Here is a 17,715-nt window from a genome sequence, read left to right on the forward strand (position 1 = left end):
CAGGTGCTTGCTTCTTCTTTGGATATTAGAGCCCTTTCAACACGTGACTATGATTTGTGGACCGAGCAATCCTCAATGGCAAACGATCGATCCCAAACACGAGGAAGCAAAAAAAAAAAAAAAAAACATTCCCAAACACAAGCCTGGTGGGATAGAGTGATGATGCATTCCATACAACAAAAGTCATGTATATCCAGTTTCCCCCTTTCTAGAGTGCAATGGGTGATTCTCTTGTATCCTGAGTTTCTAGGCCTAGTGTTATCTTCGTTTCCATCAACTTTTAACTAATACTATGGTGGCAATAGGTGGCCAATAGCAAGGTATCTTTTCAATGCAGAGAAGCAAATAGAGTAGCAGACAGGATTGCAAAGGAAGCCATTTCTCTAGAGATTAGTGTTCCCAAGTTGTATACTGTCTTGCCAGCTTGGTTAAAATCCTATGTGGAGAATGATCTTGTAAGAGTTTAAACATTTGGTTAATGCAAAAGTTGAAGTTTGAGTTAAAAAAAAAAAAACTAATACTATGGTGCCTATTATAGACTAATGGGTTGATTGGCTCATTTTGGTGTATGTGATGCAAAGTTCTTTGACAAGTACCGGGGCAAGCGTGTGCCCGTCTAGTCCCCGCCCTACTGGAGGAAGAATACACTGAGTCGAGATAGATGCAGCGGATAGTCCCTCCCATCTAGCTATGGAGCTTTAATCTTCTATATTTATATAAAATAGAGTTTTCTCCCTCCTGGTCAGAAACTCAGTCTTCCAGCGTCTGACACGTATCTTATTAATGAAACGCAACGTTCTGTTTTCTTTTTGGTTTCGTACTGGCTTTATTTTGGTTCGGTGTTGTAATATGTTTTGAGGCCCAGTGACCACAAACCCTAATCCGTGTGGTTGATTGTGTTCTTCGTTTCTCTTTGATCCGCGGAGACGGTGACGATCTGGTTTCTGTAACGGAAAGATCTTCAATCGCGTTGTTCCATCAGCGACATCTTTATAAATAGTAGGTTAGTTTCTCTCTTTCGCGATATCTGCTACTCATCATACTCATATTAAAATCTTAATATCCATCTCTCTTAATGGCTAATTCAAAGGTTTTTTTTCCGACTTGAGGTCCGGGACGTGCTCATCCGAGGCGAGACTGTTCCGATTCTGAGAGACTATGAATGTAAAACGTGGTGGGGAGCTTTATGTGGATGGATTTTATCATGGTGGATTTCCCGTTTACTTCTACATATCGATTGTTCTGAATTAATTTTTGCCGTCGTACTGTTATTATTCCAGGTGAACTCTAACCTGTTTATGAATTCTGATAGTGTTTCCGGTAAGCCTGATCATGTTGTACTGTTTTTATTTTTATTTTATTTTCCGAGCAACCCCTAATCCTCTCTACCCGCCCCTCATCAAAATTTAGGGTTCTTTGCAGGATTTGTTATCCGCCGTACGAGTAGTTGTGTTGCTGAAGTCAACCTGATGTTCTGTTTCGTCCCTGTTTTGTCTTCTCTTTGGGTATCTTCTGATATCTTTAGGTTTTTCTCTGCTTTTTGGCTATTTTGTCTTTCGTTGTTTTCAGAGAGTTCCAATTGATGTTGATTTTGAGTTCATCCGTTTTTCTGCTTCTTTTTGTAGACATCAGTTGTCTACCATTTATAAACCCAGCTTTATAAAAATGAAGAAATCAACCTGATGAATCCTTTGTTAAGTTTTTGCTTGCCTTGTGTGAGATTCTTCAAACGCTTTCATTTACAGATTCATCACATTTAACCTCTTCTTAACTCCAACAACATGATCTAGCCATCAATGTGAGCTTCTTTCTTGCGAGGCGGTTTACCTTTGATTATAATATGGTTAGCCTTCTCTCCCCTGAACAATCACCTTCTAAAACTTATTCCCTGACAAATGGCTAGCTCCAATTTTTTTCTCTCTGATTTGAAGTCCGTTAGATGTTCTCCACTGTTGAGGTTAGGTTTTTGCGATCCTGGGAGGCAAGGATTGGCAGGTGCAGTGTTGATGGAGTTAAGAAGAGGTTATTTCACATTTTTCATCCCTTGGAAATCGTCCTCATCAGAAAGCTCATTGTATTAGCTATTTTTGTCGAAGTTTGTTTTGGGACTTTGCTCTTATGTTTTCATTTATTAGAGATCTGATGGTGATTAATCCCACTTAATTCTGTGCATAAAGACAATTTCTTGAATTCTAAATTGTTATATATTTTTTTGACTCCATCGCTTTTCTGAGAATGGATCTATTAATACTTGATTATTTGTGTTCAAACTGTAGGCCAATCACCAAAAAGTTCGAGAGAAGCCACTTCTATCTGTTTTAGTATTTTTCCAGGTACTTCTTCTTTGCTAGCTAAAAAGAGTCCAATCAATTAAAGAGTCTGTACTAGAGTTTTCCTAGGGCATATTCTCAAATTTTAAAGTTAGATTCTTGACCTTTTGCTATATGATATCTTGGCGTATGTCATAACATACTCTCATCTACACATCATCTTTTTGTACAGTTATTGCGTTCTGTTAGTTTTTGGAATGTTGATTTTCCAACCAGTATATATAACTTAAAACTTCTAAGTTCAATTGGTTGACTATTTATAATGAAAATCGCATTCACATGAGTCTATTTGCAGGCAGCCCGGAACATTGTGCTTCTTGCTGTTCCAGCCCTGTTTTTCACGGTGCTGTTGCTGTAGCCAGTGTGGCTGCATCTGTATGTTGCTGCAATCGCAGCCTTCACCACCACGTCTTCAATCTCTAGAAGGGATGAGTAGATGGCTAAAACTGACATGGTCGTTGCTTCCGCTTCGACCCTTGCGGATGCTCAGTGTATGGAGGCTGTGGAAGTGATTAGAGATGAGAGAGGGAATTTGGCCTCTGTTGTCAGCGACAGTGTAGCCATCAATGTACTTCTACCGGAGATATCTGACACTCACTGCCAGTGAAGCCACAAGTTTAGTAGCTTCAAAAATCTGTATTTTGGTTATCTTAGGTATTTGAAAGATTGATTCTGATGAAGAAACTCAATTATTTTGATAATCTCCATTATCGTCCGAAACGTAAAAGTTCACACTATACAATTCCATATATCCCCTGTTATTAGTTGTAACAAATAGCAAATGAATAAACTTGAACAACCCTATCGAGGTCAATCATCATCTGAATGAACTTACTTTTAACATATATCGTAAAACACACTAAGGCCCAATAATTTAGTCACTACCGGTTGAATATGGAGCACCTATGGGGATTATCAAAACTAAATAAACACATTAGAGTCTTATAAAAATTAAACGAATATTTAAAAGATATAAATCATATATAACTTGTGACGAGTCATTATGATACATTAAGACAATGTGCACCATAAATTATCGACAAACACACAGTAATATCAAAAAGAAAAAAAATAGTAGATATCTGATTGGTGACATATTATATTAGAGTTAATTTACAATAAAAATTATAACTAGATATAATTCCCTGTAAAAATATGAGTTACTAATTTTTTAAAAATAACTGATCGGTAACTTTTTGATGTATAAATTATAGTATTTTATTTAAGATAAAAATTTATAAATTTTAACAATAATGACATTTTATTATGAATCTAATAAAATAGAGTGAAAATATAATATATATATATATATATAATCAAAAATAAAGAAATATACTTTATATATCATGGCGAACATATTTATATATTTACGTAATTTCATATATAAAATTTTTAGTTAAAAGAATATAAAAGAAATAATTATTTTTAAAAAAATAATTCAAATCAAGTTAGAAAATTTATAAAAATCTTTGACTAAGTAAAAAAGTTATCTGATTTTTGTTAAAAAAATGGTTTAAAGGATTGTCATGCAAAATATTAAATTGTTAAAAAAAATGGCAGTTGATATTAAAAAAATGCTACTGTTGATGTTGCTTGATGTTGATTAATTATTTGAATCACCAAATTTTACAAAGGAGATAACTCAAAATTGTGCATCAAATATGACACTTATAACTCAAACACAAACACAAAAATTTAAAACTAAATCATGGTTGGTGTTGTTCAAATAAAAAATCATGGTTGGTAACAGTTTTTAGTTATAGTCATAAACTAAACTATTTAATCAACAGTAACTTATGTCACCAATCAAAGCGTGTCCCTGTGCTCAAATATACGATAACACAATATATACTAAAACATAGGCTAAGATAATATTTCTATAGACCAATCTATCTTATTAAAACAGAAACATTATGTTGGACCTAACATTTATTTTGTAAGTTTTTAAATTAAATACACATTTATACTTTATAGTTAAACATATATTAAGTCACTAATGTTCCTTTCTTTATATTAATATCCATGTTTCCAAATAATATACTTATTTCTTTATACTATCGTCCGAAACGTAAAAGTTCACACTATACAATTCCATATATCCCCTGTTATTAGTTGTAACAAATAGCAAATGAATAAACTTGAACAACCCTATCGAGGTCAATCATCATCTGAATGAACTTACTTTTAACATATATCGTAAAACACACTAAGGCCCAATAATTTAGTCACTACCGGTTGAATATGGAGCACCTATGGGGATTATCAAAACTAAATAAACACATTAGAGTCTTATAAAAATTAAACGAATATTTAAAAGATATAAATCATATATAACTTGTGACGAGTCATTATGATACATTAAGACAATGTGCACCATAAATTATCGACAAACACACAGTAATATCAAAAAGAAAAAAAATAGTAGATATCTGATTGGTGACATATTATATTAGAGTTAATTTACAATAAAAATTATAACTAGATATAATTCCCTGTAAAAATATGAGTTACTAATTTTTTAAAAATAACTGATCGGTAACTTTTTGATGTATAAATTATAGTATTTTATTTAAGATAAAAATTTATAAATTTTAACAATAATGACATTTTATTATGAATCTAATAAAATAGAGTGAAAATATAATATATATATATATAATCAAAAATAAAGAAATATACTTTATATATCATGGCGAACATATTTATATATTTACGTAATTTCATATATAAAATTTTTAGTTAAAAGAATATAAAAGAAATAATTATTTTTAAAAAAATAATTCAAATCAAGTTAGAAAATTTATAAAAATCTTTGACTAAGTAAAAAAGTTATCTGATTTTTGTTAAAAAAATGGTTTAAAGGATTGTCATGCAAAATATTAAATTGTTAAAAAAAATGGCAGTTGATATTAAAAAAATGCTACTGTTGATGTTGCTTGATGTTGATTAATTATTTGAATCACCAAATTTTACAAAGGAGATAACTCAAAATTGTGCATCAAATATGACACTTATAACTCAAACACAAACACAAAAATTTAAAACTAAATCATGGTTGGTGTTGTTCAAATAAAAAATCATGGTTGGTAACAGTTTTTAGTTATAGTCATAAACTAAACTATTTAATCAACAGTAACTTATGTCACCAATCAAAGCGTGTCCCTGTGCTCAAATATACGATAACACAATATATACTAAAACATAGGCTAAGATAATATTTCTATAGACCAATCTATCTTATTAAAACAGAAACATTATGTTGGACCTAACATTTATTTTGTAAGTTTTTAAATTAAATACACATTTATACTTTATAGTTAAACATATATTAAGTCACTAATGTTCCTTTCTTTATATTAATATCCATGTTTCCAAATAATATACTTATTTCTTTATACTATTATCAATGTTTCCAAACAATATATTTTTTATACTACTATCAATGTTTCCAAATAATACAATAATTAATCTTAGTTATTTTATATCTATCATTTTCTCTTTAAAATTTTGTAGAAACGTCATAATTTCATAAATTGCAAAATAGTGAACTTTAAAATTTCGATTATAAGATTACAAATTATGAAACTATTACAATTTAAATCCAATTAGATTACATATCGGTCATCCATCAGTTTAATCGATTAGTCTCGGGTTTTAGTGATTTTTTAATATGAATATTTTAAAAACATAAATTGAATTGTCAGATCTCCGGATTAACCGGTATAATCACAATCGGGTTGAATTTAAAAATATTGATTTAAATGCAAAAATATTTTAAATACACCCTCTTTAAAAATAACCAAAATATTTGTTAAATTATTAGTGAAATTTTTCATCGTAAAATATCCCGCGCTTCAAAAGCGCGGATCAAAATCTAGTTCTACGTTAAACGTCAAACAAACTCATCCTTGAACAAAGTAACCATGAAGATCAATAAAAAGATTTAAAAAGAAAAAAAAACACAAACCAATCTTTCCAAGGCCAAATCATATAAACAAACAAGTAATTCCCACCCCCTCCCCAATGAGTAATAAATTAAAAAAAAAAGAACTGAATATTATAATATAGATACAACCACCATGAATAAAGTAAATAAGTCATCCCACAAATAATCTTTCTTTCAATCAAACCATCGATCTCACACTTTAAAACATAAATCGTTTTCATTTATAACACTTCTGCTCATCATCTTCACACACAAACAACAGGATAAAATAACAATTATGCAAACTAAACAAACAAAAAACTATTAAACATGGAATTCGTACATACAACTAACACACAACCTCTGAACAAAATATCATATCCCGTCCGTAGGGCGGGCTTTCCCTAGTTTCTAATCAAGACAAAGTAAACTGCAACTAAATTTCCAGTTTCTCCATAGTCAGTTTCAGAGTTCATACTGTTGTCGATCTAACTGTTTTAGTACTCAATTAAACCTGAGTTTTATGGTCTAGCATATATAACACTGCGATCGATGATGTGCGATAAATGGCTTCTTATGCCAATAGGATTAGAAAACATGGGCCTTTTAAAAAGTATAATCATTCGATATGGGCTCATTATGTTAAGTCCACTCTCATTTATTAAAGGATCATAACAATTTCTTTCTTGATATAACCATAACCTGAATCGTCTTATTTTCTCAAAGACCGATTGTGAGTCCAGGAGTAAGCTCATTTGTTTGTAAAACGAGTGTAGTAGGACATTAATTATTGAGTATTTTTTTAATGTTCTTCTGATGATGACTAAAACGCCGTTTCAACAATAGACATTAAACCCGGTTGACAAGGAAAAAAAAAAAGAACAAAGATAATCTTCCTTGACAAAGGTAACGAGCATCCAGTTTTCAAAGATGATCTTGTTCATGGTGACTGAAAAGACTTCAGAGCGGATGTTTTTGTCTTTATAGACTCAGATATTTTAATTGAATATCCCGCCCCCTAGCTTTTTGCGGAATATTTAGGTAACAAAGATATGCTTTGTTTTATGGGTTTCTAATATATCTGTTGCATCTTAATTTGGCAAAGCTTTCCTGTGCTGGACTTAGCCATGGCGCCGTTTTGCGTACTAATTACTTAAGAACGTCAAGGGGGAACACCACATTTTGATTGTTTAATCTGCGTAATATAAAGTCAAACTGTTTTTAAGAAAACAACAACTGCTTGAATAATCAACTTTGGTGGGATCAAAGTTCTAAGCCAAATTGGCTAATCCTGGCAGCGGAATTTGAGTTTAAGAGAACGTTTTTTTGGTATTAAGCAATTTTCAAAACTCACGTGGAGATGCTGACAGAGAATAATTGTTGTTACTACCAAGAAGAGACTTAATCATGCTTCCTCTATCTTCTTTCTGCTAAAAATCGTTTCTCGTCCATATTTATTATTTCTATTCGTTTAATAGGTCTGCCGTCTGCGTAAGAAACATATTATTTTACCCTTCCACCTAGATAGATAAAGTAGACAAAAATTAAAGCCATAGAAAACTAAATTTTTAATAATATGAGTGGCAAAGTTGTAGTGCTAAACACGCGGATAAACTATGAGGAGAAAAATCTTTAGAAAGTAAATGACTGATCATATCTAAACACTGAACTCTGGGGATCGCCACGTCGGCAATACTGAGCGTTTACACGTGGACTTTAACACACCCCGCGTAGCTAATTATTGTATCAAAAAGAACATATTTTATTTTTAATGTATTACTTAATAAAAATATTAATTTCGAAAAAATTAATAGTGATTTCTATTGGCTAAAACTTATAGAAAATTGTTATTCGCAAAAAACAATTTATTTACAGTCAAATTTTAACGTGTTTTCTTAATATATAAGAAAAATTTAAAATATATATCTTTTTAAAGCGGAATGATTAATAAAGAAACATTACAACATTGTTTTGTAGTCATGTATCACTATGAGAATGAAATTCATATTTTTAGAAAAAATAAGTTGGTCAATCTTAACTTATATTGCACTTTTATTAAACTAATTATCAAATTGATAAATAGTGTACAAAAGAATATTCTCGCACTTTCTTTAGATAAAAACTACGGAATTACCTAATATGATTAACATATATATAACAAATAATAATTATGAATAATAAATATTTTGATATTTTTGTATCTTATCTTTTTGTTTGATTTTATATTATTAAAAGATATTAAATAATCACATTAACCATATAAGAAAAATATAAATTTTCTTATATGTTATATTTCGAATTTTATTAGAAAATTTTAAAAGTACTGCTTTAAATTAAAATCCATATTAATACAATTTTATGATCATTTTTTATAACAAAACAAATTAAGCTATTGATCACAAACTTATATATATATTCAGCTAACGACATAAAGCAAGATAATATGCTGCATCAATTTAGTTGTCTAGTTGAAATCAAAACTATGTGGAAGGCTAAGGTCAAAGTAATTTAATTTTTGAAATAAAGTGATAAAACTATTAAAATAGTTCTTAATGATGCTAAAGTAAAATATTAAAAAATTGTAGGATCTGTTTTTATAATAAAATTTCACTTGATGAACTCATTAAGATTTTTATAGATATAAATAGAATGATAAAAAAATTAATCTCAAATCGACCAGATTCATCATAAATTCAAAATACATTTTTGTTCACAATTACAATTACAAATGGTCAATCCAATATATAGATAATTATGTAAAGAATACATAATTGTATGCATATTAAAAATTCAAACATATATACATATTTAATTTGTTAATCCTATATATTTTTAATTTTATTATATAAGCTGACTCTACACAAAACACAGGTTTTATCCTAGTAGTTTATTTTTCATCATCTTATGTTGTTTTTCACATTTTTTTTGTCGTAACTTTTTGAGAACTAAAATCAAAAACTAAAACCTCTTAGTATTATTATTTTTAAGAAATGGAATTCAAAACTGTTGTGTTGATCCAATAAAAATGAGCTAAATTATAAAACTATAGTAATATTCCAGTCGATTAGACTAAAAAATGAGCTAATTTATCAACCAATAATGATTAATCGTAAACTTCAAAAAAAATTGCATTTACTGAATTATTATTGGTTTAGATTTATTGAAAATAGATAATCACAAAAATATGTATTTAGTACATGTAATTTTTAGAAACGGAAGGAGTATTTAAGATATGTTTTCAGTATTACAAATATTTTCTGAGTTTTAGATTTGAGTTTTGGTTATAATTTCGGGCTTCGGTGAAATTTAAAATTGTTAAATTGTATTTTTGGTAATATAATCACTTTTATAATTAATTTATAAATATTGTAGGTCTTTATTGAACATAAATATGGTGTATAACAAAATTGCATAATAAGCACAATGTTAGGTGATAAAATATTTTAGAAAAGACATGTATCATATGAAATAAGGAGTAATAATTGGAGTCATTTGAAATATTTTACATTTTGTATGTTTAGAGTAATTAGTGGTCGGATCAAAAAATAATAAAATAGTTATACATTGGTTCAGTAATATTTTCTAGTAAATTTTTATAATGATTTTCTTTTAATACTGTAGACATATTTTTATAAATTATTATATATATGATTATATTTCGGTATAATTTTGGTTTTGGTGATATATTAACAGTCGATTAAAATTAGAATGAAAACACTATAACTCTCGTAGAAAAGTAAAGGTAACTATCAATGAATATTTATGTAGTTATGGTAGATTTATTGTTAATGATGGTTGCAAGGATTTTAATGATGTTCAAATTCAAAATCGGACATATGGTAATTATTAGGAAATATCTAGGGAGATTATTAGTGGTCTATAAATACTAATGAATAGATGTAACTCTATTTTATTTTTCCATCTACTGATATAATTAATAAAAGGCTTTTTTGTTTAAGTAGATTTTTAGTATTTTTTTGTAAATATTTCGATCTTAGGATCGATTTTGACTTTCGCATGGCGAATTCTCTTTTCGCTTAGGCGATTTGTAGTTTCCGTTTGCGGAATTTTGTTGTGTTTTTCTTTTCAAATCAAACTGAAGCTTTTCATCACTCTTAATCATTTATCTTCGGTTTTGATTTGATTTTAATAAAGTCTTAATGCTTCTACTCTCTTTCTTCATCTTAAATCCCTACTGCTTTTTTGAGGTCCTATCCTTATTGTCGGTTATGCTTGATCTCTATCTTCAGAAGATGTCAATCTTTGCTTGTAAAAATTTAAGCAAAGTATTTTAATAAGATAAAGAATCGAGTTTTGCATGTTTGTCTTCATCGTTTGGTCCAGTTTAAGAAAAGTTGAAGCTTGCTTTCTGTAAGTGTTTCGACGATGGCTGAACCCAATTGATTGAAGCTTCTTGATGAATCCACATCCGGTGTAAGTGATGAAGATCTCTGGAGGCAGAAGCGTATAAGGGAGTGAGGCAAGCAAATGGAATCAAAATTAGAGTTGATCTTCTGAGTTTGGAAATGATTTGGCCATCGGAGCTGGCGGCGGATCCGGCAAAGAAGCGACTCAAAGCCCCGACGTAACACGTAGCTCTCACCTTGTTTTGATAATTGACACGTGGTGGACAGATGGTTTGTATCTGGTCATCCTTATCTTTAGAGTTTGGTTTGCGGGTGGGCTTATCAAATGTATTGGGTTTATAATTTTGATTTCCATTTGTAATCACGTTTAGCCCATGGGCTTAATACAATGGTTGACAAAAAAAAAAAAAAGATTTTTAGTATTTTTTTTCTTTTTTTAATAGTATTGATCTACGTGGGATGACAGATGGGAGCAAAGTCCAGTGCATGTCATGTAATATTTGTTGACTTTCAACACGGTCCATCAGAAAACGGACCACTTCCCTGACTATCTTATCCCCTATTGTTGCCCATTTTATTTATAAGTTTTTGTGTGATTCTTCTTTTCATTGTTTCTTGCACATCAGGGAGACTCTCCCTGGCAGAGAGAGATGTAAACCCCACAAATATATTTGACAAACTTGTCTGTCATATTATAAGGGAAATCGGCCAAACAAACACTGAACTTTGCAGGAATTGCCAAAACAAACCTGGACATATGGGCTGGCCAAAAAAACACCGAACTTTCATTGACTTTTTAAGTTTATTATAAAACTTACCATTGACTTACCAAATTAACACACCGTTAACTGAGTTAACAGAAAATTTATACGACGTTAAATCTTGGTGTTAAACTATACGACGTCGTTTCATGTCTTTGGGTGATTAAAGAGAAATGAGCGAAACGACGTCGGTTTCTAATAGCTCCGTAATTACAAAAAATGGGTTTTACATGGGCTCGAACTCGTGCACTCGAGTATAATGGGAAGGGTGTTTGCCACTGAGCTAGTGGACTTTGCAATAGATTTACGAACATGGTTGTTTATATTCTCTTCGAATACGAGTTAAATGAAACAAAAAAAAAACGACGCCGTTTTCCCTGAGATTGGTATAAACCCTAAATTCCCAAATCGAGAACATCATCATCACTTCGCGATTCAAGCTCGATCTCCCATCACCACCATCTTCTCCCTTCTGCGTCGATCTCCCATCACCACCATCTTCTCCCTTCTTCGTCGATCTCCCATCACCACCACTTTCGTTATCGAAATTCCTCATCCCTCCAAAAATCACAACCTCCTTTCCATTTCTTGTGAACATCGTCTTCACCATCTCCTGTCACCACTCTCCAATGGATCTTTGAAAAATCCTCAATTTCGATTTGGAAAATTAGGGTTACGATAGATTGATTTAGATCAAACATCGGGGTTGTATCAATAAAACCAAATAGTTATGGTACTCTTTCGAAAAGTCCACTAGTCCAGTGGCAAAATCCCCCTATAATGACCACGAGTGCACGAGTTCGAAACCACCTAACAACAATTTTAATTAAACTAAACTAAACCACATCGTTAGATCAATAAAAATAAATATGTATGATATTATATCGAAAAGTCCACTAGCCCAGTGGCAAAAGCCCCCTATAATGACCTCGAGTGCACGAGTTCGAAACCACCTAACAACATTTTTAATTAAACTAAACGACGTCGTCTTGAACCTATAATTAAACAAAATAGTTGGATGAAACGATGTCGTTTCAATAAACGGCAGTAATTAACGGTGAGTTAACACTGTCTTAACTCTCAGTTAACGGTGTGTTAATATGGCAAATCAATGGTATGTGTTTTAATAAATGTAAAAAGTCAATAAAAGTTTGGTGTTTTTTTGGTCAGGTTCGAGTACAGGTTTGTTTTGGCAATTCCTGTAAAGTTCGGTGTTTTTTTGGCCGATTTCCCCATATTATAAGCTTGTTCACTGTTATATATCAGTTGTCCCGTTACTATTTCTATCATTTGTATTATATGCAATCACGCGGCTTTCAATTGATTTACACCATATTTTTGGGGGATATGACAGCAGTGGTTGTATCATTCATGAATTTTATATATTGTGAATCCACGAAAGAAAAGAGAAGCATGGTACATATGCAAGATTCATTTTATTGTACACATTACTTGTTTTATATGCACTATAAAAATAAAAGATGATTCAAAAAATCATGTCACAGATATGCTAATTCAAAAATTATAAAACATGATTTCCTTTTTATTTTACCTGATAAACACTGCGTTCGATAAAATTTGTTAGTTAACAACATAACTGTAGTCTTTTATTCAGTAGCTAATTAATAAAATTTTACCATTTTTGTTTTTGGATTTTATTTTATATTTTAACTTTAAAGTAAACTATATTAATTAAAATTTGAAACATGAATTTTTAAATATAAAAATAAAAGATTAAATATCAAACTTTTAGATATGGAGGGAGTATGTCATAATCCAATAGGTGATTATATATTTTCTGTCGACCAACATAGTACTTCACTTACTATGAATATTTTGATACAAAATAAATTAGGCCTGGGCATTCGGGTCGTCGGATCGGGTTCGGGTCTGGTCCTTTCGGGTCCGGATCTTTCGGGTCTAGGAGTTTAGGACCCGATAGGGTAATTTTAAATTTTCGGTTCCAGATCGGTTCGGATCGTACCGGGTCCAGGTCAGGTCGGGTCTTAGATAGTTGGACCCATTCGGGTAACTAGAATTTATCGGTTCGGTTCTGGGTCGGGTTCAGTTTGGGTACGACCTAAAAAATACCTAAAAATACAAAAAAACATGTGAAAATATTAATATATCCGAAAATATTTGACATCTTATTTACAATTTTTGTTTTTATTATATTAAAATATGTATATATACTAAACTATGCAAGATAGAACAATAATTGGTTGTCTCCTAGTGGTTGATCCCTTTGATCTGTAGACAAATAACCCGTCTTTGACTCCCCCTCGATACATTTTATTTAATTTACATTATTAAGTCGGGTACCCGTCGGGTTCCAGGTTCGGGTCGGGTCGGGTCCAAGACCCGCGGGTCCTCTACAACAAGACCCGATAGGGTAATTTGATCGGGTTGGTTTCTACCCGGACCGGGTTTTTTCGGGTCGGTTTCGGGTCGGATCTTCGGGTCCGGGTAAAATGCCCAGGCCTAAAATAAATTATCTAGACGCAGAAATACGAGAATTGTTTTTTCAAACAAAAAAAAAAAACTTGGAAAAGGGGGGAATCTAGTTAGTCGATTGACCAAAAAAAAATGATTATTTTGAGTTTTGGGGAAGAAAAAAACAAAAAAGAGGAAGTCTTATTTTCGTAAGCGTGACGAAATATTAACGCAGTATTAACTATTAACAAAAAAAATATTTATAAGCATGTCATAATGGTGCACACAACTCATAGATTTCCATATAATTCAAATTTTCTTTCTCATTTATTATGCATAGCTTTTCACTAACGATATTTCATATTTAACTGGTGCAAGTTACCGCTATGGTTAAATTGTTAATTTTTGACAAAAGGGCTATGGTTAAATTGTTTGAGATGCCTATTTTAAGTACCTCAAAAACTTTAGAAATACGAAAGAAGAATAGTATGCGTTAGTTAAATATACACTTTATTATTTTTCTAATCTAATCACGGAACATGTCATATCACTATAAAAGAAGAACAAAACTTAGGTTCACCCCCTGTGGTGAACTCTCAAATTCACCTCAATTGTTAGCACCAATCAAAATGCCATGTAAGATTAATAAAAAATGAAACAAAATTAAAAAAAAAGAAAGAAATAAAAAAGACGTAGACTAATTTTTTTAACGCCATTCATGGCTTCTTCTTCATCACCTACACAAAATATTGAAAACTTCTTTATTATCCACTCAGAATATTGAAGCTTTATTTGTCAAATTGGTAAACCCAAAACACTAAACCCTAAATCTTTGGGTAAATTCTAAAAACTAAATCCTATTTTGGGTTTAGATTTAAGATATAAGGGAAGAGGATTGTAGACACCAATTTGACAAATAAAACTTTCAATATTCTGTGTAGATGATAAAAAAGCTTTTAAAATTATGTGTTGGTGATGAAGAAGAAGCCATAGATGGCGTTACAAAAATTAGTCGACGTATTTTTCACTTCTTTCCATTTTTTTTCTTTTTAATTTTGTTTCCTTTTTTACTAATCCTACATGGCACTTTAATTGGTGCTAACAATTGAAGTGAATTTGAGAGTTCACCATAGGGGTGAACCCAAGTCTTGTCTATAAAAGAAAGTAGATACTCGTATTTTATTCAACTAAATAATTATATAACCTTCAAACTTAAATCTTATTATAAATAAAAAATTGAGAAAAAAACGAAAAACTATACTTCAATCGTCCATTGACGATTTCACACCTTCTTTTCACACCACCATATAAATTAATTAAAATCTGTCTTTCTCTCCCTCTACGTCTTCTCATCTTTTTCAAAGAAACCTCTCTTCGTTTATAAGGAACCCCTACAAAAAAAAAAAAAATTAATCACATTCTCTTAACGTCACAAAGACTGCGATCCCAATAATGGACCAACGTAACCCTTTCCACCATCAGCATCATCACTTGATCCAACAGCAACAGCTTCATCCACCGCCACAGAGCACGACGACGGCGATGGATCCCGGCGGAGGAGGTGAGAGAATCCCACAGTGGAGCTTAGAGGAGACAAAGGAGCTCTTGGGTATAAGAGAAGAGCTTGATCAGACTTTCATGGAGACCAAACGTAATAAGCTACTTTGGGAAGTCGTCGCAGCTAAAATGGCCGACAAGGGTTTTGCCCGGACCGCAGAACAGTGTAAGAGCAAGTGGAAGAACCTCGTCACTAGATTCAAGGTTACCTTCCATCTACCTATCGATTCGATTAATGATTCTCTCTATAGATGCACTTAACTATATACGTATATTATTCTATATATGAGATCAGGATTACAAGTTTGTGCATCATAATTAATTATAATTGCTTGAATCATTCTCAAATTATGATTAAGTGGATGTATTATTTCATTTGCAGTGATATTGACTAGCTAATGTGAATATCGGAAACCTATAGTCTATGTGTATGTATATAGATTAACCATATTAAAATCTCAAGAATTAGTTGAACATAATCTCTTAGGTTGTTTAGATATTACCCCGTCATTAATGGAAAATAGAGATTAGACTTTAACGCGTTAATTTATTGGTGAATTTCATGATACGGCTTATGTTCACATTTTGATCATTTATCCAATAATATATCTCTTTCGTTTTGTTACGCTACTAAAATTTTGCATGGAAATTGGTGAGTAAGTAAAATCTAGCTCGTATTCACAAAATGCCACAAAAGAATTGCAGTTACCGTTATATAACGGATGCATCGCCTTTAGTACTATATAAGAAGCGTTTTACTAATCACATGATAGTTGAATACGTCTAAATATGTTCATACGTTATAAGTTTGAGTACAAGGCAATAAAACTAGCATGAATCATGATAGATGAACAAGCACGAGATTGCTAAATCGGTTAAGCTACATGGTCATATAGCTAGGAACGTGTGTAACGTGCTGCGTATGCTTAGTCTCACAAATTTACATGCATGAAAAACATATATTTTTCTATGTATGTTCTACTGCTACACATATATGACATATTGGATCTGTATGGACAGGCTTGTGAAACTACTGAGCCAGAAGCTACTAGGCAGCAGTTCCCATACTACAACGAGATCCAATCGATTTTCACAGCAAGAATTCAAAGAGTGTTGTGGTCAGAAGCCACAGAACCAAGCACTTCTTCAAAGAGAAAACATCATCAGTTTTCATCCGACGAAGAAGAGGAAGAGCAAGACACTCATGAGGAGCCAAATCAAAGCATCAACGATGAATTATTGGCTTTCGTTGAGACACACAAGAAAGATGCACAAGTGATTACTACTACTAATCCAAGAAAACGTGCGAAAAAAGGAAAAGGCATTACAGGTAGTAGCAGCAAAGCGGGTAGCACATTGAGAGAAATATTGGAGGACTTTATGAGGCAAACGGTGAAGATGGAAAAAGAATGGAGAGATGCATGGGAGATGAATGAGAGAGCGAGGGAAAAGAGAGAGACAGAGTGGCGGAGGAGAATGGCGGAGCTAGAAGAGGAGAGAGCGGCCGCGGAGAGGAGGTGGATGGAAAGAGAGGATGAGAGACGGTTGAGAGAAGAAGCTAGGGCTCAGAAAAGAGATACTCTCATTGGTATTTTGCTTAATAAGCTTAACAAAGATAACAATGATGATCAACATCAAGGCTTCTAATTTTTTATTTTTTATTTAAGCATCACTTTAGCTAGTAAAATGTAAGTTCATTTCATTTATATGAATAATTGATACTTGATAACGACAAATTAAATTTGAATATATATGGTATGAATGAAGAATGACAACCTCGAAGCTGGGGCTGGATTTCGGTTAGATCCTCAAATTCATCTTTTCCCGTTTTCATTTTTAGTGTTCTCCTTGATATATAGTTTTAAATAAGCTGTTGGGAAAATCGAGTTTTGCAATAGTACTTTTCGAATAGAACAATTGTTTTCTGATGCATATTAGGTTCAGGGTGTGTGTGTGTGTGTGTGGGGGGGGGGGGGGGGGGGGATAAAACTTCAACCATAATAGATAACAAGTAAAACGAGCATGCATGCGATATTAACCGTAAAAGTAAACGTCGCTCAAATCATGCCCCTATATATATACATAAATTTGAACTATATAACTATCAAAAATAGAACTGAAATTAGCATCTACCTAACCCAGTAGGGTATACAATTACTAGGGATCGATATATGTATGCCTACTTTATTCTTCTAATAGGAATGTTCCATAACATGAAAATGTATCAGTTGCCAAACAAAAGTCTTTGTTCCAAAATTCCAATTCACATTTGTCTCTCATTACTTCACCGCGTTATTTATGATCATATATAATATAACCTATTATTCGTTAGTAAAAATCTA

General features: G+C 31.9%; 2 protein-coding genes across 4 annotated transcripts; both read left to right on the forward strand.

Annotated features, from left to right (window-relative positions):
* The first annotated feature begins 1,272 nt into the window (after positions 1-1,272).
* LOC130497507 (uncharacterized) lies at positions 1,273-3,063 on the forward strand. 3 transcript variants are annotated; one of them, XR_008936487.1, is made up of 5 exons: positions 1,273-1,505; positions 1,791-1,843; positions 1,963-2,022; positions 2,277-2,333; positions 2,626-3,063. XR_008936487.1 is itself a non-coding variant. In XM_056990366.1 (3 exons), exons 1-3 carry the CDS (start codon positions 1,896-1,898, stop codon positions 2,751-2,753), a joined length of 312 nt encoding a protein of 103 aa, XP_056846346.1. In that variant the 5' UTR covers positions 1,850-1,895; the 3' UTR covers positions 2,754-3,063. The 3 variants fall into 3 exon arrangements, 1 of the variants encoding a protein (XP_056846346.1); XR_008936488.1 differs by lacking the exons at positions 2,277-2,333; positions 2,626-3,063 and having other exon boundaries at positions 1,746-1,843; positions 1,963-2,206; XM_056990366.1 differs by lacking the exons at positions 1,273-1,505; positions 1,791-1,843 and having other exon boundaries at positions 1,850-2,022.
* A 12,077-nt stretch (positions 3,064-15,140) lies between these two features.
* On the forward strand, positions 15,141-17,032 carry LOC108817037 (trihelix transcription factor GT-3a-like). Its single transcript, XM_018589625.2, has 2 exons — positions 15,141-15,577; positions 16,394-17,032. Exons 1-2 carry the CDS (start codon positions 15,269-15,271, stop codon positions 17,018-17,020), a joined length of 936 nt encoding a protein of 311 aa, XP_018445127.1. The 5' UTR covers positions 15,141-15,268; the 3' UTR covers positions 17,021-17,032.
* Positions 17,033-17,715: the final 683 nt, after the last annotated feature.

The sequence above is a fragment of the Raphanus sativus genome, chromosome 7 (assembly GCF_000801105.2).
Source record: "Raphanus sativus cultivar WK10039 chromosome 7, ASM80110v3, whole genome shotgun sequence".
NCBI classification, from domain to species: Eukaryota; Viridiplantae; Streptophyta; class Magnoliopsida; order Brassicales; family Brassicaceae; genus Raphanus; species Raphanus sativus.